Source organism: Biomphalaria glabrata, chromosome 9 (assembly GCF_947242115.1).
Source record: "Biomphalaria glabrata chromosome 9, xgBioGlab47.1, whole genome shotgun sequence".
NCBI lineage: Eukaryota > Metazoa > Mollusca > Gastropoda > Planorbidae > Biomphalaria > Biomphalaria glabrata.
The window spans coordinates 46225243-46247558 of NC_074719.1; the positions used below are offsets into that span (position 1 = coordinate 46225243).

General features: G+C 36.2%; 1 protein-coding gene across 3 annotated transcripts in view; it reads left to right on the forward strand.

Annotated features, from left to right (window-relative positions):
- Positions 1-21547, forward strand: part of LOC106071845 (valine--tRNA ligase-like) — a 71289-nt gene extending 49742 nt beyond the window's left edge. For all 3 annotated transcript variants that reach the window (XM_056040760.1, XM_056040761.1, XM_056040763.1), the window contains exons 12-27: positions 3790-3893; positions 5364-5522; positions 6788-6872; positions 7032-7137; positions 7802-7872; positions 8642-8767; positions 8897-9001; positions 10631-10699; positions 11131-11209; positions 11532-11659; positions 13305-13460; positions 13962-14168; positions 14545-14659; positions 15377-15552; positions 16255-16404; positions 20446-21547. In XM_056040760.1, coding sequence (XP_055896735.1) covers positions 3790-3893; positions 5364-5522; positions 6788-6872; positions 7032-7137; positions 7802-7872; positions 8642-8767; positions 8897-9001; positions 10631-10699; positions 11131-11209; positions 11532-11659; positions 13305-13460; positions 13962-14168; positions 14545-14659; positions 15377-15552; positions 16255-16404; positions 20446-20514 — 1905 coding nt within the window. In that variant the 3' untranslated portion in view covers positions 20515-21547. The remainder of the gene's footprint in view (positions 1-3789; positions 3894-5363; positions 5523-6787; positions 6873-7031; positions 7138-7801; positions 7873-8641; positions 8768-8896; positions 9002-10630; positions 10700-11130; positions 11210-11531; positions 11660-13304; positions 13461-13961; positions 14169-14544; positions 14660-15376; positions 15553-16254; positions 16405-20445) is intronic.
- The last annotated feature ends 769 nt before the right edge of the window (positions 21548-22316 follow it).

The window sequence follows — 22316 nt, forward strand, 5'->3', positions numbered from 1 at the left end:
GAATAAGACAATCATTCTTAAACCGTGGGGCTGTTTCCTTCGTGGTGCCATTATAGTACGGGTTGCGTGAACCAGACCGAAGAACCAATGACTTAGATTAAGTGTCTCTGTTTAACATTCACGACAAGAATAATACGTGGATACGCATAGGACGTGTTTATCATCTCTTTTTTTTTTTAAAGGAACGTTTTGTAATGTCTAAGATAAGATGATGTTATTAATTGTTAATTTAAAACGGATTCTGAAATGCATTCTGTTACCCACTACTGGTGTCGTTTCATTTTGTGTGGCCTGAATTGTGAGTGAACGATGTAGGCCATGAAGATCTCCTCTATTCCACTGGAAATAATTGCGTGGCTACAACCTCAAGTGTGCAGACGAGCAATGCAGTCTAGTATACACGTCAATGTGTTCAACCGTTTTGGCTTGGAGATTAAAGCCCAAGCACACGTATGCAATTTCTGCCGTCTGTTTGATTTTCTTTCTTTAAAAGATCATCAAAAAGCGATGACGTCATTTGTCTAGTTTACGAAGCGCTCATTTACCGTTGCCAGTCTGTCCTTGAGTGACTCAGACACTTAATGTGTTTTAAAATAATCCACACCGGAATATTTTTGTATTTCTTTGTAGTTTTTAGATCTAAGCATAAAAAAAAAAAAAACATTCTAGCTTCAGAGAATTGGGCTAACCAACAATCAGATAATAACAAATATGATTTTTGTTTTTAGAAATCAGTGGAAGGGCTGTAGTTGGTGTATGGATATTCGCCATTACCCATGCCTAGTCTTTTGGACCGTTGGGGCACCACATATGATCTGTGGACCGTCTTTCTCCATGCCTCTCTTTCGCCCTGACTAAAATCTCTTACAATGACAGACCTGTCCATCATTTAATATTGTCATCATGTCGTTTTCTCTGCCTCTTATTTTCCTGGTTCTGTTCTTTGAAGGGAGGCTTTTACTAGTCCCAAAGACCTCGTGATATGACTATTGAGTTTAAGTTTGTGTTTTCTAAGATAAGCAGGTCATCGCGAGACCCATTGTGATGCTTTCTAAATTCTTTATAGCTGACACCTAGGATACCACAATGGCATCTCGATTCCGTGGCTAGGAGTCTCCTAATACAGCAGTTAGCAATATTATCTGCACTAAAACATCATTAGTCAACCAACATTAACACCATTATTTTTTTTTGTGAAAGTTTTTCATACACACATGCATCATAATTAGACGATAAATCTGTTTCATCTGAAACCAGCTGGTTTCGAGATTATGTTGTAGACCACGTGGTCTTTGATAGACCAATCAAAGCAAATACAAGTCTTTGTGATATCAGAGTCTGTTTACTCAGGTTACGTTTTGAAGTTGTTGTTTTTTTTTCCCTGCGTGGTTTTGTGTGTGTGTTGTTGCTGTTGAGTTTCTATCACCAACTGTTTTGTGAAAATACGCAAACACACAACCACGTGTAATTTTGTGATACATTAGCAACTGTAACCATTCTAGTATGTTAGTAGTAAAATATATATGCTCCACCATGTTAACTGCGTATGTAATTTTTTAGCGCCTGTCGTTGGGGCTTTTATTATAGAACAGATCTCAAATTCTAAAAACGCTCTTGCTATCCGAATTCGCAATCGGCCATTTCTTTCTCCGAAGAATGGGGGGCGGGGTTGTTTCGTAGTTCTTCTGTGCCACGCGCTTGTGTTGTTTTACATTAATGGCCTCGTTGATTTCATTGTAATTTCAACATACGAAAATAGTCGGTCTCGATCTGGGCATCTTGAAGTAAAAAAAAAAAAAAAAGTATATTACAACAATTCACTAATTGATATTATTTAGTAGACCTACTAGATCTAGGCTTGCACTAGATCTAGATCTATACATGAGCCCTGAGCTAGCCAGGAAAACCAGTGACTTGGCAGAATTGAAGTCATTGGTTAATATGCATGACGCGTAGGACGTAATCATCTTCTTTTTTTGAAGTAACGTCTGTATTATATAAGATAAGATAAGATACATCTTATAGGAAGACATTGTCATTACTGTCATGTATAAATAAGATCTAGGTCACACGTTTTTTTGTAGTTGCATATTCAATATTAAATAATGTACAATGCTCTATTCGAAACAAGTATTAACAGTCTTATATGGTGCAGTAGTATTGGAAACACTCACATTCATCCATCTACTGATGGATGGCTGCCTGGTCGTGCGGTTTGCGCGCTGGACTGTCGTTCGGATTTATCGACGGTCGATGGTTCAAACCCTGCCCGCTCCCATCCCCCGTCGTCCTGCGGGAGGTTTGGACTAGGAAGTAAACTATCTTCAACTTCCGAAACATGTAAAACATTTTAGAAACAAACATTTTTACTGTAAGTGTATTTATGTACACAAACTCAAATATTTTATATTTAAGGATTTCGACAAATTTGTTGTACGCGCTTCAATTGTTTGTTAGCGTTTAATGCTATTCGCTCCCCTGGCCTCTTATCTCCCCTTCTTCTTAATTTAAAAATATATGTCAAAGAAAGTAATTAGCTATATGTCTGAGTGAAACTGAAATACCTGCCTCTTTCTTTTAAGTGGATGGCGCCTGAACCCTTTAAGCTTCGGGCAGGAGGGGCTCGTTTACTTTGGTAGGCGACTACTTGAATCAGACCCGCTGTTGCCTTGTGGCTATATCCAAACTTGGAAGGCTACGGGAGTCAACCCTGAGCAAAATCAGTAGCCGGTGACCCTTAGGCAGTTTGCCAGCACAAAGTGCTACCGGACCTTGCACCCGTCGAACTGTATCGACTTCCCTTTTGGACACATCAGCTGGAGAGGTGGACATTGTGGAGAGGTGGACATTGTGGAGAGGTGGACATTGTGGAGAGGTGGACATTGTGGAGAGGGGACATTGTGGAGAGGTGGACATTGTGGAGAGGTGGACATTGATGTGTGGACCTGGTCGTCAACATTCTGAACCAGTGCCCAGGCATTCATCTCGTTCAAAGCTTCAGGAGATGAATCGTGGTCATTCTATGAGTCGACCTTATGATGATTCAAAGTTAGAGTAAATTTCCCCTCTCAGGACCCTGCGATCTATAGAGCAGATGGTGTAAAGGTCATCTGTATATGTGGCCCATGGTTAAAAAGGGTGTCATGTGGCCAGCACGACAAACCATCTTTAGTTTTCCCCAACTAATGTCAAGTACCCATTAGATCTGGGTGGACTCAGATACGCCCAAAGATCCTGAAATTAAAAAATCCCAGAATTCGAACCCAGGACACCCGGTTCAGAAGCCAAGCGCTTGACCACTAAGCCACAGTGCCTCCACAAATAATGATTATAGGTCATTTACTCGTGGGGTAAAGATAGCTTGTACGTGTATTGCAAAAAGGTTTCGATGTCAGGAGAAACAATGTACAACTCACTGAGACCTAAAGATAGTTCTCACAAGTCTATCATGCAGGGCAGTGGTTCCCCACCTTTTTTGTTCCCTTTAATGTCACTATGTCTATCAGTCAAGCCCTGAGGACTCAGTGTTCTCTAGAGAAAAAAAAAAGCTTTGACATGGTGCCACAGTAGAAATGAGTGGTCTAAATAGTTGCGCGAGTACTGAATTTAGAACCACTGAAGTACTGCAGGTATTGATGGCTTCACCATGCCAGGTAACAGGTACATCTTTAGTTCCTTACCAGATAAGACCAAAATTGAATTTTCTTCTGAACTATTTGCTTCATCACAAACTAAACTCAATAAGCATGTTTAAACAAAGGTGTGTTGTTTTTTTTCTTCTGTGTTCAGGGTATGAAGAGGTTTGACGCCAGGAAGGCTGTGTTGGAGGAACTCAAAGAATTGGGTCTGTACCGGGGAACGAAAGACAACCCTATGGTTGTGCCAACATGCAGGTAGGAATGCATTGAGTGCTGCCCCTTGATACATTTGAAAAAAAAAGTGTATTGGAAAATGTTTTATTGAACCAGTCTCAAAGCCCCATCAATTCATTGCGCTAGTTACCAGCGGGGAACAGATTGTTTTGGCAAAACACAAAAACAAGTTTTGATTACAAACATGGTTTGATATTCACATTTTCTTAATTGAATAATTAAAATCAACAATGAATACAGATGGACTATTGGTGTCACTGATTGTAAGAAGTGTGATAGTCGCAGGTTTAAAATAAACTTGTTTTCGGATGCTCCTTTATATATGAACCTTATTACTGTACATCCTAGCCCAAACATCCAGCAGGACAGAAGGAGAGGGTGGCATAGGGGGTGGTTCCAACTTGGAACTATTGAGACGACAGTTAGAAGCCACATTTCACACATGACCAATTTGAACCTAATTGTAGTAGATTGTATGAAAGTCATGTGACCACTAAGACTAAGTTAATGTACTTTTATTTTGTCATTTTATTTTGCTATTCTATTTTTTTTTCCTTGCTAGTAAGTTAGTTATGTCCTCTTTTGAGAGGTAGAGGTTTAACTGGAATTAGTACAAGTACCTAACATTAGTTAGGGAAGTACACATTTTTAGTCACTTTGCTGGCCAAGAAATGACCGTCATAAAAATTTGAACAAACATTTTACATTTTAGCCCTAACATTTTGCATGTGAACTTCAGTTCTTGTTGGGATTTTTTTCCCTCTGCTTTAATCTGGAAGCAAGAAGTACATATTGCCTTTTTTACCAGAGTAATGGTTTTAAAAACCCAGGACATTGGGCTTTACGGCTGTATTTCATGTGGTACAAATTTTAATTTGAAAACTTTTTCTCTTTTTTTTTTTTTGCTTGATTGATTAGATTATTATGGCCCTGGAAGCTTAGGGGTAAGGCACTTGGCTGCTGAACCGAGAGGTCCCGGGTTGGAATCTCAGTGAAGACTTTTAATTTCAGGATTTTTCTGATACCCCCAAGTCTAAAGGGCACCTAAATAAAGTTGGGGAAAGTAAAGGCTGTTGGTCGTTGTGCTTGCCACATGACACCCTTGTTAACCATCAGCCATAGAAACAGATGACCTTTACATCATCTGCCCTATAGATCACAAGGTCTGAAAGAGGAACTATACTATATTTTCTTCATAAGACCTGTGGCTGCTATGAAGTCTGCTGTCACTTTCAGATCTTCTGTAGGGCTCCATAGTTAGGTGGAAAGATGTTAGAGTTGTCATGCCAGAAGGAATATCTAAATCATTGACAGGGCATTCTTGTTCTCTTGGTGGCTGTGCTCCAGTACCACATTTTCTGTTAGCACTCCCTACTAGAAAGTCTCTCCTTTGGGGGCTTTATCTTTCTTTTCTTCTCTAGACAGTGTGTCCTATAGTTTGTTCATGGATGTGATAATAGTTTTTTTTTAAACTGCACCCATTATTTGCAGTCGCTCTAAGGATGTGATTGAGCCACTTCTGAAGCCGCAGTGGTATGTGGATGTCAAAGATATGTCTGCCAGGGCCGTGAAGGCTGTCCAGGAGGGAGAGCTGCGCATCATTCCTGACATGTTCAAGAAGACTTGGTACTCCTGGCTAGAGAACACAAGGTAAAGGGGGGGGGGTGTTAATGTCAGGGGGGGGGGGGGGTCTTAATACATAAGAAGAAATTTAAAACTTTCTTTCCTACCATATTTCTATATTATAGAAGAATTTTTCAAGCCAGAACCTTACCTACAGGACTTAACTCTTTCTCTCCTAATTGACGATACCATCGTTGATTAGATCTCATTAAATTTTATTTTTTTGATGAACTTGACTTTGTGCTATATAAAAAGAGCATGCATTCCCCTTTAATTCTATTAGCAAATAAAACATTATAAAACATTTTCTGATAACCAACGGCAAAGTTATTGAAGCTTAATCATAAAACATTTTAGTAAAATAGTTATGAGCTAAATGAAGAATTCCTTCAAAACGTGAAAAAATAATTACAGAGACACACTCGCCAAGAGTGGGAGAACTAACTCACAAATAAACTCTGCACTCTATCCAGAAGAATTGAAGAAATTAATTGTAAATATAATAAATGAGAAATGGACGAGCTCTCATCCAAATCACAAGAAAGATGACTCTTACTATAAGCTATCCCGACAAGACCAATTTCTAATCTTTCGACTCAGGACCGGACACAACAGAATGTGACAACACATGTACCTGAAGCTCAAAATTGGAACCAGTGAAATCTGCCCATGTGGAATATCACCAGAGAATGCCGACCACGTCCTCCAAAACTGCCCTCTTTACCAAGAGGCCTGTATAAGATACTGGCCCCAAAACACCCCAATAGAAAGAAAACTATATGGAGAGCTCCCTGATTTGGAAACCACTGCACAGTTCATCTCATGTATTGGTCTAGTCATCTGAACACTCCAACATAACAATGAGAACGAAGAAGAAGAAAAATAATTACAGAGAGAAAGAGTTTGTAATGATGATACATAAACCGATACTTAAGTTGGCAAAACTGATCTCGTAAACTAAGTAGTGTGGGAAAAGATTCTTTAAAATGTTTTTCATGCCATTGTACAGTATAATATAATCTTAAGGTTACATACCAGATTTTGAAAAATTGAATCTTTGGTAAAGTTAGCTACTAAAGTATTTTGCTCACATTTTGTTTTAATTTGGTACTGCTGATTTTCTCTCTGAAACTTCTGTTGTGACCAAAAGTAATCATTAAGTGGCAATCGTTTAAATAGATTTGAAATCACATCAAGAAAACTGATATAATGTAACATTTTTATACATTCAGACATTGTCATAATGTTTATTTGACAGAAATGAAAAATTGAATTTTTTTTCTTTTGATCAGAGATTGGTGTATCTCAAGACAACTTTGGTGGGGCCATCGTATCCCAGCATACTTTGTGACCGTGGAGGGTCAGACACCTGGCCAGGTAAGAAAAATTTCTTTTACAGATCTTTCTTCAAAATTTAGTTTAAAAAAATAAATGGCAGTATGTCTCTGGGTATAGGTTTTCAAACATCTAATAAGGGCTCAGTTTAAAATAATTTGTTGGCTATAATATTAAATATTTTTTTTTTGTGTGTGCCAGGACATTGATGGCCACTACTGGGTCTCTGGGCGCACCGAAGAGGAGGCCAAAGAGGCAGCTGCAAAGAAATTTGGTGTCGATGTCGGCAAAATCTCTCTGCGTCAAGGTTTGTGTTTGCTGTATTTTATTTCAACTGTGACCTAAATGTTAGTTCAGGTCAAAGAACTAAATTTGTTCATGGCCTACAGAAGGAAAAATGTAACTGTGACCTAAATGTTAGTGCAGGTCTAAGAACTAAATATGTTGATGGCCTACAGAAGGAAATGAAAGTACAAATTGATTTTAATTTCTATGAATCCATTATTATTGTGTTCAAATTTGAAATAAAAACATTTTAAAAAATAAAATCTAGGCAAAGAATATTAAAATTGAAGTTCATTCTGTTTGACATTTCACTAGTGTACGAGATATTATGAAAAAGCAAAAATTGTGGTTAATTAAGAAATAAACAAAATAATAATACAATATTTTCATTCTTAAAATAGTATTTAATGTTAAAATGGATAAAAATATAAAAATATAATTTAATGGAAAGAAGGTATTCTGCAAAATATAAATTATTTATGTCAAGCCAACTCCTTTATCACAATATTTAGCTGCTAGAAATCAGATGTGTTCCATTGATCATCGATATTTTATGAACATAACTTATTTAGAATGATGAATTTCTTTTTAACAAATTATTTATTTATTTTTTTTTTATTTTTATTATTGTAATTTCTACAATGGCAAATAGATTCTTAAGATTTTGTCAAATTTCTTGGTTTCAGATGAGGACGTTCTGGACACGTGGTTCTCTTCAGGATTCTTCCCAATGTCTGTTTTTGGCTGGCCAGAGAATGTAAGATGTGTTGGGATAATAGTTTGTGTTATGTAAGATGTGTTGGGATAATAGTTTGTGTTATGTGAGATGTGTTGGGATAATAGTTTGTGTTATGTGAGATGTGTTAGGATAATAGTTTGTGTTATGTAAGATGTGTTGGGATAATAGTTTGTGTTATGTGAGATGTGTTAGGATAATAGTTTGTGTTATGTAAGATGTGTTAGGATAATAGTTTGTGTTATGTAAGATGTGTTAGGATAATAGTTTGTGTTATGTAAGATGTGTTAGGATAATAGTTTGTGTTATGTAAGATGTGTTAGGATAATAGTTTGTGTTATGTGAGATGTGTTAGGATAATAGCTTGTGTTATGGTACTTAAAAGAAGTTTCAACATAATGGGCAAGAACTGGCTAAAGCAATTACACCCAAACTAGGGGCTTCATCCAGCTTATTATAAGATAAGATAATTTTTATTGATCCAATCAAATGGAAATTCAGTTTGACTGCAATAGACAACCTCAGCGTAACTACTGTACAATAACAATATAGATGCTGTGATATACAGCACCCCTTGAATCTTTTGCTCTCAATTCAATTGTTTTCATGAAGGACTTTTTATGACATATTACTTTCCAGCAATAAATGTGATGATTTTTTTTTTAGTTATTGTATTTAAAACAAAATCATGAGTGAGAATGTATTTCATTTGATGACATTGTTGAATGTATTTGTGTGTTTCATTTGATGACATTTTAAAATGTATTTGTGTGTTTTTCTCTGCCAACAGACAGAAGACTACCAGCTGTATTTCCCTAACACACTCCTAGAAACTGGCCATGACATTCTGTTCTTCTGGGTGGCCAGGATGGTTCAATTGGCCTTGACCTTAACAGACAAGCTACCTTTCAAAGATGTAAGCCTGTATACTGATTTGTAAATTTTTTTTGTGTGTAAGGTTATATTGATTTATGTAAATGGTGATGTGGTAAATGTGCCTGATGTAAATAAGAATGGAATCTGTTTTTTTACTCTCGTCGCCCAGGTGTACCTTCATGCCATGGTCCGTGATGCTCATGGGCGCAAGATGAGCAAGTCATTAGGAAACATTGTTGACCCTGTGGATGTCATTCTGGGTATCACATTAGAGGTAGGTCTAGGCTCTCATCACACTAAAAGTAGGTCTAGGCTCTCATCACACTAGAAGTAGGTCTAGGCTCTCATCACTAATATATCAGTGTGGTGTTTTTTTCAATAAAAAAATAGAATTCTTGGATAATTTCTGAGCTTTTGATAAAATTAAAATTTGAATACTGAAAGTATTATCAATGAATTTTTCTAGTTTAAGTCTGTGTGAAGTTTTACTTTTAATTGTTACACTTGGTTATTATAACAGAAATATGACTAGATTCTTTTTGAATATCGTTCTGAAGACCATTATCACAAATAAACTTTTAACAAATTTTTTAAAAAATCTTCCTGTTGATTGAGACTGCAAACCAAGTGTAAACAAATTTCTTATGAACATTCTTTCAACTGTCAGGTAGAAGTCATATTTCAATTTTTCATTCTTTCTTGCCCATCTCTTTTCTAAAACATCTGTTCCGTGGCATTCTGTGGCTGATTCTTGATGCATAACATTCTTTCAATTGTCTGGTAGAAGTCATATTTCCATTTTTCATTCTTTCTTGCCCATCTCTTTTCTAAAACATCTGTTCTGTGGCATTCTGTGGCTGATTCTTGATGCATAACATTCTTTCAACTGTCAGATAGAAGTCATATTTCCATTGTTCATTCTTTCTTGCCCATCTCTTTTCTAAAACATCTGTTCTGTGGCATTTTGTGGCTGATTCTTGATGCATAACATTCTTTCAGTTGTCAGGTAGAAGTCATATTTCCATTTTTCATTCTTTCTTGCCCATCTCTTTTCTAAAACATCTGTTCTGTGGCATTCTATGTCTTGAGTGACTGAAGAGGCTGATTCTTGATGCACAACTGTGGTCCCTCGCTGGGCATCTCACTGTAATCACCAGACACTGTTGCACTTTCATACTTCTTTCTGCTTCTGGGGTGTACGCCATCTTAAATCGAGGACACTTCCTTAAGTTTCATTAGGCTTGCTCTCCAGCTGGATTTATCTATTGCCTCATTTTCCCAACAGTTGGTGTCAATTTTGAAGAGTTTCATATAGTGTTTGCATACATCAGTGTACCTTAAAAGTGATCAACCTGAATCTCTCCTGCCTTCTGTTAGATCACCATACAGAATGTCTTGTGAGAGTTGACCTTTGTGGCATTCTGTGAATGTCTAAGCCACCCAAGGCACCTGCTGATAACAGCGCGTATGTCCTGGCACCATGCTCTTCACGGCCCTTCGTTATTTTAACTTGCCTTTTTTTTTTATTTCCGTCTAAAGCATCTCAACATAATAATCATTCAAACCATGTTTCATGGGTCTCAGCCTGCCCCACTTTTTTTACCACTCTCTCTGCAACTTTACTCTTGCATTTATTGGCGTCAACCAAACGTATTCATTTTTTTGGCACCACAATGTCTAAGTTTTAAAATAGCTGCACAGGAAATGCCATTTTCTGAGATTCATGCTGAATGTGTTGAAACCTGTTGTCTACCTGCATTTCAGACTCATAGGCTGACTTGTCAGAAGCTGCCTCTGAGTTTCAGTGAGAACACAAACTCTCTTTGTAATATCTTTTTTAATAGACATTTTACCTTCAAACTCTGGTGTTTTACATAACTGTATCGTCTTTCAATCAACACAGGATCTGAACCAAAAACTGAATGAATATAATTTGGATAGGAGCGAGATCAAGAGAGCTATCGAAGGCCAGGTTTGTTGGACTTAACTTTTATTTAACTCCGCAATATTATAATATTATATCACTACACCTTGTAGCACTAGTTGTCTCAACAATGTGCTGGCATAGTCAAGTACTGTAATGTAGAGGTGCATTGCATAGTCTTTTGAATAATTATTCATATATAATGTTGGATAATAAGTCTTTTAAATACTTGTCTTTATAAAATGTTGCATTACTAGTCTTACGATGTATATACACATAGATAGTTGCACATATAGGGATTTGAATACTTGACCATTTAAAATTTTGCATTTATAGTTTTATGATGTTGATACATATAGAATGTTGCACATATAGGCTTTTGAATACTTATCCATATAGATTGTTGCACAAATAGTCTAATGAATATATGTTTTATAGTACAAATGATGTTTGTAAAATATTTTTTTATTTTCTTCCAGAAAGTGGATTATCCTAATGGTATCCCAGAGTGTGGAGTTGATGCCCTTAGATTTGCTCTCATTTCTTATACAGCTCAAGGTACTGGGTTTTATTTGTACATTATTCCTTTATGTTAAGATAATTTTATAATTTGTTTATCTGGCAATGTTATAATTATCCACAAAAAGGTGTGATAGTCTGTTAAAATAGAGAATTTTAATTATCTACTAATTAGTGATTACACATTTAAAAAGTTGCAAAAGTTAGTAAAGAAATCATGTTGGAAATTTAGAATCTTTACATATTTGTAACAAGTATTTACTCTAAATGTGTAATGTAACTGGCAAAGAGAAAGGTACAAAGTTAAAGTTATAGTTAGTTACTTTTTTTTTATAAGCTACTTTTAATCTTTGCCAACTAGGTCGTGACATGAACCTTGATGTCATGAGAGTTCAAGGCTACAGGTTCTTCTGCAATAAACTTTGGAATGCCACCAAGTTTGCATTGGGCAGTCTTGGAGAGAACTTCCAGCCTTACCCAGAGTTTCATGTGAGTTTAGAAACAGACCTTGTTAGGCTTTCACCTCTAGTATGGCTTCCTTCAGTCGCGAAGTGGGCTATGGATCATCTCATGGAAATGAGATGAATGCCTGGGCATTAGCTGTGGTCAGAACAATGTTGCCCACACAGCAGTTCCCCCCTCTCAACACAGCTGATGTATCCAAAGGAACAGCAAGTGCTGATACAGTTGCTAATTTCTGCTAACTGTCTAAGGGTCGCCGGCTCCTGATTTTTTGTTTAGGGTTGACGCCGGAAGCCTTTCCTGTGTTTGGGTATAGCTGCAAAGCAGCAACGGTTTGAATTCGAGTTTTCCTTTTCCTAGGTAGTCTTGCCAGCTAAGGCTAACTAGCCCCTCCTGCCCTAAGACTTTCACCTCTCCAACATAATCAACAGTAAAATGAGCACTATTGTTATTATAACAAAAGTCATCACTACAACATTGTCATAGTTCTCCTTTACATTATTATATTTCACTTTTTGCTTGTTTGTTTTCATTCTTCCCACCATGCTTTGAATATCATAGATATATCTGGGAAACATTTGTCAGAACTCATTTAATTTTGTGTTAACACTGAACTGATTCTTTCAATAACAGTTTGGTAGTGGTAGACTATTAGTAAAAAAATAATAAATGAAGACTTCCCCTGCATAATTAGTAGAAAAAAAAAATCTTCATGGCATAAATTGGTTAAACCTTTTGATTCTTTGAAAAGAGTAAAAAAAACTTTTTAGAAACTTTTCTTTCTAAGCTGACCAACACTATGAAGCCAACACTTTTATGACAAAGCAATAGTGATGTCACTAAACACTGTTCACTATCATGAGGCAGTCTTAATTGGGATCAATCTTACGTATTTAGCAATCTAAATATGTTTACTCTGAAACAGAGATGAAATTAAACAAAATGAAAGACAAAGAATTTTGTCAATCCGCTTATCATTTTATAAAGCTTAAATTAACTTGTTCCGTCAGTCTGGTACAAATTTTGTATAAGTTTTTTTTCTCTGATCAAGTCAATGACAACACATGAATCAACCAAAAATGAAAAATGAATCAATTAGTGGTAATCAATTAATTTTTATATAGAAAAGGGGAGCTACTCCTTTACAGTATTGAAAGATGTGGCAGTGATTTTTGCAGATAAGCTTTATATTTTGCTTGTTTAGAATCAATCCTAAAATGTGTATTTTAGAAATATGACAAATTTTTAGCAAAAAAATGTTTACTTGATTTTATATTTTAATTTAAATATATATTTAAGTTTATTTCAATAACAATGGCTAGTGAATAAAAAAAAGAGTGAAAACCAAACATTTACTATATAAGAAGTTCAATTACAAAATTATCTGGTTTAATCTATCACAGTAGCTGAGTTCATGATTTATGAAGTCTTAGGTTTGAAACTTATGTAATACTTGAGAGACCTAATTGGCCAGAAACTGTTGACCTAGATAGTAGATGATAGTACTGATTGTATTAGCTCATCAAAAATTTGGCTGACAGGTCATATTAAACAATCGTGTTAGTCTGTTTACAAGTTTGTTTGAAAACATTCATTTTAATCCAAAAAAAAAAAAATTTAATTCTTTAAAACATAAGAATTCCCTAGTCACAAATGTTGTTGTTTTTTCTAGTTGACAGGCAAAGAAAGTCTGATGGATTTGTGGATACTCAGTCGACTGTCGCAAGCCATCAAACTTTGTAATGAAGGGATGGAGAATTTTGAGTTTCCTACCATGACTACAGCCATCTACAACTTTTGGTTGTATGAGCTTTGTGACTGGTACCTGGTGAGTGCATTCAGGCTTGTTAAATCTTTGATTGCATTCACAGAGTTTATAAGGTTTGGCATTGATGTTTCTTGGGGCCTTGGTAGCTGTGTGGTAAAGTGCTTGGCTTCTGAACGGAGGAGTCCTAAGTTTGAATCCCGTTAAAGACTCGAAATTGTAATTTTGGGATTTTTAAGATGCCACCACTTGAATGGGTATCTGACATTAGTTGGGGAAAGCAAAGGTGGTTGGTTATTGGGCTGGATACATTACACCCTCATAAACAGATGAGTTCTACATGATCAGCTCTATAGATCATAAGGTCTGACTGAAAGGGGTACCCTTAGCCTTAATACCTATGTCTGTTGGAAAAATATATATATATTTACCAGTACATATAAGATATATTATTTATATACATATGTATATATTTATAATGGCAAACTAGTTTAGAGTTAATTCTGGTTCTATTCATTTGACACCTAAATCAAAATTGTTTTGTTTTTCTTACAATGTATTTAGGAGTGTATCAAACCAGTAATCAATGGATCCAACACTGAGGCCATCACTCTGTGTCGCAATGTCCTCTACACATGTCTGGATGCTGGACTTAGACTGCTTCACCCTGCCATGCCTTTCTTAACAGAAGAACTCTTCCAGAGATTACCTCGAAGGAAGCCTGATGCACCGCCCAGTATTTGTATCACTCCATACCCAGAAACATGTCAGGTACTCAACACCTTCCATAACTTTTGAAGTCAGGCTACATTGCTAGTAGGAGTTGGATGTAGATTTATGTATTCAGTTTATTATAATCTAGAACCAAAGAAGTTATGTTTAAACAAAAACATGTTTTAGGGTAGAGAGTAGATAGAAAGTTATTTGTAAACAGATGACATATTTTCTTTGCCAAGAAGAAACTATTTTACTTCAAGAACATTTTGGAGAATTATTTTTGTTTATTGTTAAGTAGCTGTTGGGATTCACTTCTGAGTATTGATTATACCACAACTTTTAATGGATTTGCACACTAATTCATTTCTTCCAAGACCTCTCCTCTGGTAGAAGTATAATATGTCTTTTGTTTTACATCTATCGAGTCTAGGCCATACCTCATAATCCAGCTCTTGAGTATCATGTGGAGTTTGTTCAGAACATTGTCAAGAGTATCAGATCTGTCAGGTCAGAGTATCAGTTGCCACCCAAGGCCAAAGTTGAAGGTAAGGTTCTACTTTGTTTTGTTTTTTTACCTCTGTTTTCTCCTCATAGATACCTTGGTTTGTTTGTTTCATCATTGGTACCTGTTGTAGTTTTACAAATATATTTAGCCCCAAGACATGAGTTTAAATTCCAGCCCTCATAACTCTTGTCTTATAAGTTCTCTGTAGATAAAAAACAACACTTTTATATCCTATTGAAGTTTTTCATACCTGGCATAAAAACTATAAATGGCCAGATTTTTGGGTGTATCTGGTGTACAGAATAAAGTGTTATAGTATGTTTTTATAAAGCGTATGACAGTTTTTACTCATCCTCTTAGCTCTTCTGTTTAGAACACAAAATAATTTCAGCGTAGAGAAAGCATTGGACGTTCGCTCTCTGACTGATAACTATTGTAGAAACAACTGTGCAACTAACTAGCTGTTCTATGGATTTGATACGAGTATCAACAGCCACACATTGAGATATATTGGTGAAATCATACATCAATTCTTTTTTTTTTTAATACTTGGCAACAGTGACATCGAATTTAGTGTCCTTGACATTGTTTTTTTTTAGCATGAAAATCTCTAAATAAATAAGTTTTTTTAGACAGTGTAAGAATTTAACTGTGAACAAAGAGCCAGTCAGATGAACTAGTCAGATGTATAAGTCTCTAGGTCTGTGAGTCTCTAGTTGTGTGGTACTGACTCTCTGAATCCATTGTTGTATTTCAGTTTACCTGAAGTGCTCAGAAATTGAAGTGGTCCAGATGCTCAAGTCCTTTGAGAATGTTATTTCCACCATGGGCAACGCTAGTCAGATCACTTTCATGGTCAATGAGGAGGAGCCCCCTGCAGGTTGTGCTGTGATGGCTGTGTCCTCAAAGTGTGAGACCCACATCATGCTCAAGGTAAACAAAAGTCTACCCTGTTTTTGTTTTTTTGATGACTTGTTCTGAGCTATTAGGCCACTGGTATTTTGTATAAAACTCTCAAAATAGTCTCTAGTGCATTAATCAGAGAAGAGGGAGACAAGATTATTAATCTAGACATTTTTATTTTTGACAACTCATTTTTATACCACCCTCCATAATCTTGTTTCAAAAAGCTAGACCAGGCCTATGAGTAAAAACTTCTACTTGTAAAAGTAATGGGATCTTGCCCCTAAAATTATTATCATCTTTAATATTTAAACTTGATTCTTGCTTGCAATCTGAGCAGCTTCTGTTAATAGCAAAAGCAAATATAATAAAAGGTTGGGTATGGTTATTTCAGTTAGGAACTAGTTCGTTATCTAATTGTAATCATAATGTAAAAAAGGTCTTGATTCTAGAAGGCTGTTACTTTTTTTTGCTAACTGACAAGATTTCAGCTAATTTTGGTCAACTAAGTCCTAGTCATTGCCAGATATGGCTAACTGAAGTTACACTATAGATATGGCTAACTTAAGTTACACTATAGATATGGCTAACTGAAGTTACACTATAGATATGGCTAACTGAAGTTACACTATAGATATGGCTAATTTACACTATTTGTTTCTTCCCTTTATCTGTAATATGTATTTAATATTATGTATTTAATATTATTATTGTCTTATGTTTCAATTCAAGGGCCAAATTGACATTCCCAAAGAAAAAGACAAGATGGAGACCAAGAAAGATAACTTGAAGAAATCTTTGGCCAAGCTGGAAGATGCAACTAAAATGCCTGACTATTTATCTAAAGTCCCCGAAGATGTCAGATTTAAGAATGAAGAAAAGGTAAAAAAAAAAAAAGTGTTTATTTATAAGATTGACTTCATATTTCTATTTGGTTCTTGATTTCTGTTTGACTGCCCCAGACTTGCTGATCTCCATCTCGACAGGTCTGGGAAGCCAAAAATTCTTGACCTGTATGGCAACATGTAGGCCCCTATGCACTACGCAAGACAGCAGGGTTTCTGTCCAGGGCTTTTGAATGAGAGGATTTGAGCCTCTCAAGCCCTCACTCAAATGGAGTTTGATGATGATGATGATGATTTGGTTCTTGAAGAGCTGATTTAGATTTTCTTCCATTTACAATAATTAGGTGTCAAACATCATCATTGCATTCACTTATTCAGTTTAACTTCATGTAAGCTATTTGCTGATGATTAGCTCTGATGATTTGAATTTTTTTCCACTTTGAATATTTGTAGATTTCATTTTGTAAATGTCCCACTCTTTCCAGCTTGGGTGTGGGTGTGGGCACTGAAGCATAAAAGGTTAAAATTAATTTATTTTCCATACCGCTAAAGCATATCCTAAAATATAACAGAATTGTAAATTGTATGGAAAATACAATAAATAAATCACCCAATGGCTGAGCTCTCTTTGTTTCAGGTCTCAGAGTTGAAAGGTCATTTTATCCAAAGTTCATTTGTTATTTGTTTTCTTCAAAGACATTATCTGTTAAATGAATTTCAGCTGAGATCTACATTGCTAAAAATGTTAAAGATGAAAGAAGAAAAAATCTTCCTAAACAAATTTTACATTTAACATTATTGGACATAAGAAAAAATCTTCCTAAACAAATTTTACATTACATTATTGGACATAAGAAAAAATCTTCCTAAACAAATTGGACATTGAAATAATTGGCCTGACAAGGGTGTGAGCCACAGAGAGTTGAACAATTTTACTGCCAATTAGTCTTGAGTCTGTCAAACTGAGAACAATCATTGTTGGCCTGTTTAATGTTGGTCTTGGTCAAACTGTTGAAAGTGTGATCCGCGGAGAGTTGAGGTAGACTAGTCCATGAATCATCAGAGAGGTAAGGTAGACTAGTCCATGAATCATCAGAGAGTTGAGGTAGACTAGTCCATGAATCATCAGAGAGTTGAGGTAGACTAGTCCATGAATCATCACAGAGTTGAGGTAGACTAGTCCATGAATCATCAGAGAGTTGAGGTAGATTAGTCCATGAATCATCAGAGAGTTGAGTTAGACTAGTCTGTGAATCATCAGAGAGGTGAGGTAGACTAGTCCATGAATCATCAGAGAGTTGAGGTAGACTAGTCCATGAATCATCAGAGAGTTGAGGTAGACTAGTCTATGAATCATCAGAGAGTTGGGGTAGACTAGTCCATGAATCATCAGAGAGTTGAGGTAGACTAGTCCATGAATCATCAGAGAGTTGAGGTAGACTAGTCCATGAATCATCAGAGAGTTGAGGTAGACTAGTCCATGAATCATCACAGAGTTGAGGTAGACTAGTCCATGAATCATCAGAGAGTTGAGGTAGATTAGTCCATGAATCATCAGAGAGTTGAGTTAGACTAGTCTGTGAATCATCAAAGAGGTGAGGTAGACTAGTCCATGAATCATCAGAGAGTTGAGGTAGACTAGTCCATGAATCATCAGAGAGTTGAGGTAGACTAGTCCATGAATCATCTGAGAGTTGAGGTAGACTAGTCCATGAATCATCAGAGAGTTGAGGTAGACTAGTCCATGAATCATCAGAGAGTTGAGGTAGACTAGTCCATGAATCATCAGAGAGTTGAGGTAGACTAGTCCATGAATCATCAGAGAGTTGAGGTAGACTAGTCCATGAATCATCAGAGAGGTGTAGTAGACTAGTCCATGAATCATCAGAGATTTGGGGTAGATTAGTCCATGAATCATCAGAGAGTTGGGGTAGACTAGTCCATGAATCATCGGAGAGGTGAGGTAGACTAGTCTATGACTATTGGCCTGGAAAGTTGATCCAACATTTAAAGATAACAAAAAGCACTAGTGAAGTGACGTGGGCTGAGACCCTCTAGAGCAGTGGTCTTCAACGGGGGCGATATCGCCCCCAAGGGGGCGTTTTTGAGATTTTGGGGGGCACTAAGAGCCAAAAGGGTGGTAGGGGGGCGCTGGGCACAAAATGGGGCGGTAAGGGGGCGCTGGGCATAAAGGCGGAAAGAAGAAACTAAAGGTGCTCTGAAAGAGAACAAATTAAAAAATTCTTCAACATTTAAGCTGGGAAACTAAATATAGACAAATTATAGTTAACTTGCTTCTAGAAACAGCGTTAGAAAATGAGTTCAGGAATCCCATTTTCTATTTTTAAATTCTTACTCTTTTACCGTGATTGAAGTGTATTTATTGTCCTTGGATCATGCGCGTATAAACGTTTAAGATTTGAGAAACAAACTAGGTAATACACCTTTTAGATTATAGATTAGATATGTTAATATATTGATATTAAAATATTAATTGCAAATAACATTAAAGGTAACATTTAATAGAATAATTTAACTTTTTAAAAACTTAAAACATTGATTAAATATTTTTACGAAAACTCACTGGGATGTCATGTAATATTTCCTTGAGATTTAGTGAATTGCCACTAGAAAAAAAAGTAAGTTCTACTTTGATGGCATTTTCAGATGATAATAAATGACAATTATTAACCATCTGTTACTGACGTTCAAATTGAGTTGCAAGAAAAAATAGATTTACAAAACTATGTCTTCAGTAAAAAGAATGTAAACATAGGAGGCACACAGTGGCGTAGCTGGGGTGGGGAGGGGGTGAGGGGGGAAATTGAAAATCCCCCGGGCCCCCATTTAAAGGGGGCCCAAATTATTGCTTTTTTAATTAATTAAATTAAATATTACGCAAAATGCATCAACCTCCAAAGATGTCAAGCCCCCTGGACCCCAAACGATGGAAATTCCCAGCTACGCCCCTGGAGGCACAACAGAGATGTGGCTGCATTTAAATGTTTCAGTAAAATTCCAAAACTGTGGTCGAAATTAGAATTATGTTTTAGCTTTTCAACATACATGGGTAACCTAGATTTAGTGGGTAACAAAGTTAATGAATAAGCAAAGAAAGAGACTAGATGTACCCACTAGAGGAGACCTTCGCCTTGCTTTGGCTAACTTAAAGCTTGAAATTTCTAATATTGTCAGACTGCAGGAGGCACAAGGTTACCAATAGCTTAATTTCATTTTGTAGTGAATTCAGCAATAATAATATTTATATTAAAAATTAAAACTAAATTTACAATTAAACCTAAATACAGTAGGCCCTAATATTCCAAAATTTTAAAGGAGACTATTCTTAGGATTTGAAAGAAAGTCTTTACAATTAATTTTTGTGTGTAATCACTGCAAATTATTTGACATAATTTTTGCATAATGATAATATTGCCTGTTTTTGCCTTTAATTACGAAGATTACGGCTGAGTCCAGTTCACATAACTAAGCAAACCCAACTGCAACCTACATATTTTCCCGAATTTTATGCCGACAAAGCCGTTGTATGCTGGCTTTTCTTTGAGTATCAAATGTTTGTCCCGCAGTTTTTGTAAGAGCTCTCGAACTGTTTCTCTCAGAGGCTATCTGCTGCCAGAGAATGCTGCCAGGTACTTTCCTCTATGCCAGTGAGAGCGAAATGGCGCCTGAATAAATCTTTATAGCGCTCACGGTGGATGGGGGCACCTCTGTAACTCAGTCCTCCTCAAAGCTCGTCACTCATAGGCCAAGGAGTTCACAACAATCGCCTTTGGCATGCGGTCGTCTCCCAAGCGGGATAAGTGTTATTGACAACATAAAAATTAATAAATAGATGATATTTTGTTCAAATTTGCCTTCTCACGCTTCTTTATAACTGTTTTTCTTAGAGGGGGGCGCTGGTGAATGTTTGTAAAGAAAAAATTCGAAAAGGGGGCGGTAGGCCAACAAAGGTTGAAGACCACTGCTCTAGAGTATTGTCTTGACATGGGGACTCAACAGTTATGTATATGTTTTATATTTAGTGTTCATATTAAAACTTGTGTTCTCTTTGTTGCAGATGTCAGAGTTGAAAGGTCAACTAGAGACTGTGACCAACTCTATACAGACATTACTCAAGCTTATGTAGACATAGTGCACTACCGCTTAGGTTTTTTTATTTTTACTGCATAACACCACATGATTGACTCGTGACTTGGGACTCATTGTTGATGTGAATGTGGAATGTCTGGAAAGTGTTTTTGTCTTAGACATTTAGATCTAAACTTATTATACAAGTGTGAACATTTTATTTTATGTATCTCTTGATATCTCCTATCTGTGTGTGTGCCTCATTGTTTCCAAAACTGAACTTTCCTGAATGCATTAGGTTTAATTAAACATTTATTTATGATGATGTTCTTAAGTTGTTTTTAATTGGGTGACTCTAACCAGAGATATTATCAGATTTTTTTTTATGTACTTGCTACATTTTTATAATGTGAAAATTGGAATTTAAAGTTGCAGTCAGATGTTACACTTGTTTAACAGTTACTGATGTAATTTTTATAAAATATCGAACTTTATAGAATGTTAACAGAAATGGGGAAAAAATACATCAGGACCAAGCCTAGACATGTACTGTCGTAACATTATGTAAAAGCTTCATTGCTTAGGATTGAAGAATTATGAATAAATATATTTTGTACTGAAAAGGAAATGTTCATTGGAGTAAACAGGTTACAGAGATATCTTTTAATAAATTATTACATTTTCATATCCTTGTAATACATGCTTCCTGTTTACATTGAACAATGTAGTCATGCAGTTTTTGACCAACTTTATATCAAACTTTGTTTTTTTAAATGACAGTAGTGTGTTTGTACTACATTTGTCTACTGTGGACTGGATCATTTGCTTTTATCTTCCCAACTTGTTCTAATAGTATTCAACAATATTTTTTTTTTATTCAAGGGAAGTAATCTAATTACTCATAGACATCTAAACTTTATAAGTGCTAGTTACCTCATATTTATTGAAGAAGACCACACACTGGGATGAACTAGACAAAATATTTCTCTTTTATTATTTCTTGGTGATGTGAGTGTTTGATGGCTTTTGTTATGCTGTTTTCTCTGATGATGACATTCAATAATGTGGAAATAAAACTCATGTGAACGTTGGCCAAATAGACTTTCTGTAATGTTGTTAAGAGTTCTGTCTCAGTATTTAGATATAATTATGGAGTTGTATTTATAAATAGCAGTGATACCCAAAATACGGCCCACAATGAGGTTTCATCCGCCAGCCAAAACGTCCGAAAAGTGTAGAAAATCTGTTGGTATTGGTACATTGACATTTAAAATTTGTAGGCTTATGAAAGGGGAAAGCCAAAGAAACTAAAAAGTGAATTTTTTAAATATTTGTTTTGTTTTGTGGAACATGGTAATAAGCCAGATATATATATTAGGCCAGATCCGACCATATTTAACAACAGAGTCAACAAAAACGCTAGCTGTGGCATTCATACTCTCCCGCCTTGACTACTGCAACGCTGTGCTAGCAGGTATACCTGATGACAAAATAGCCAAGCTGCAACGTATACAGAACAACGCCGCTCGAAGAGTCCTTAAAAAAACAAGACAAGATTCTGCTACTACGCTCTTGCGCACGCTCCATTGGCTTCCCGTGAAAGCGAGAATCGATTACATTGTCGCCACACTTGTCATCAGTGTATATATAACAATGAGATGCCCTTGTACCTTAGCGAACTGATTACTCCATATGTCCCCCAGAGAGCCCTGCGCTCAATGGACTCAACGCTTTTAGTAGTGCCACGTTTCTCCCTCAAAAGCTACGGTCTGCGTGCTTTTTCAGTTCACGGACCAAAGGTTTGGAACTCACTCCCCATTGATCTCAGACAGACAACATGCTACACCACTTTTAAGAAGA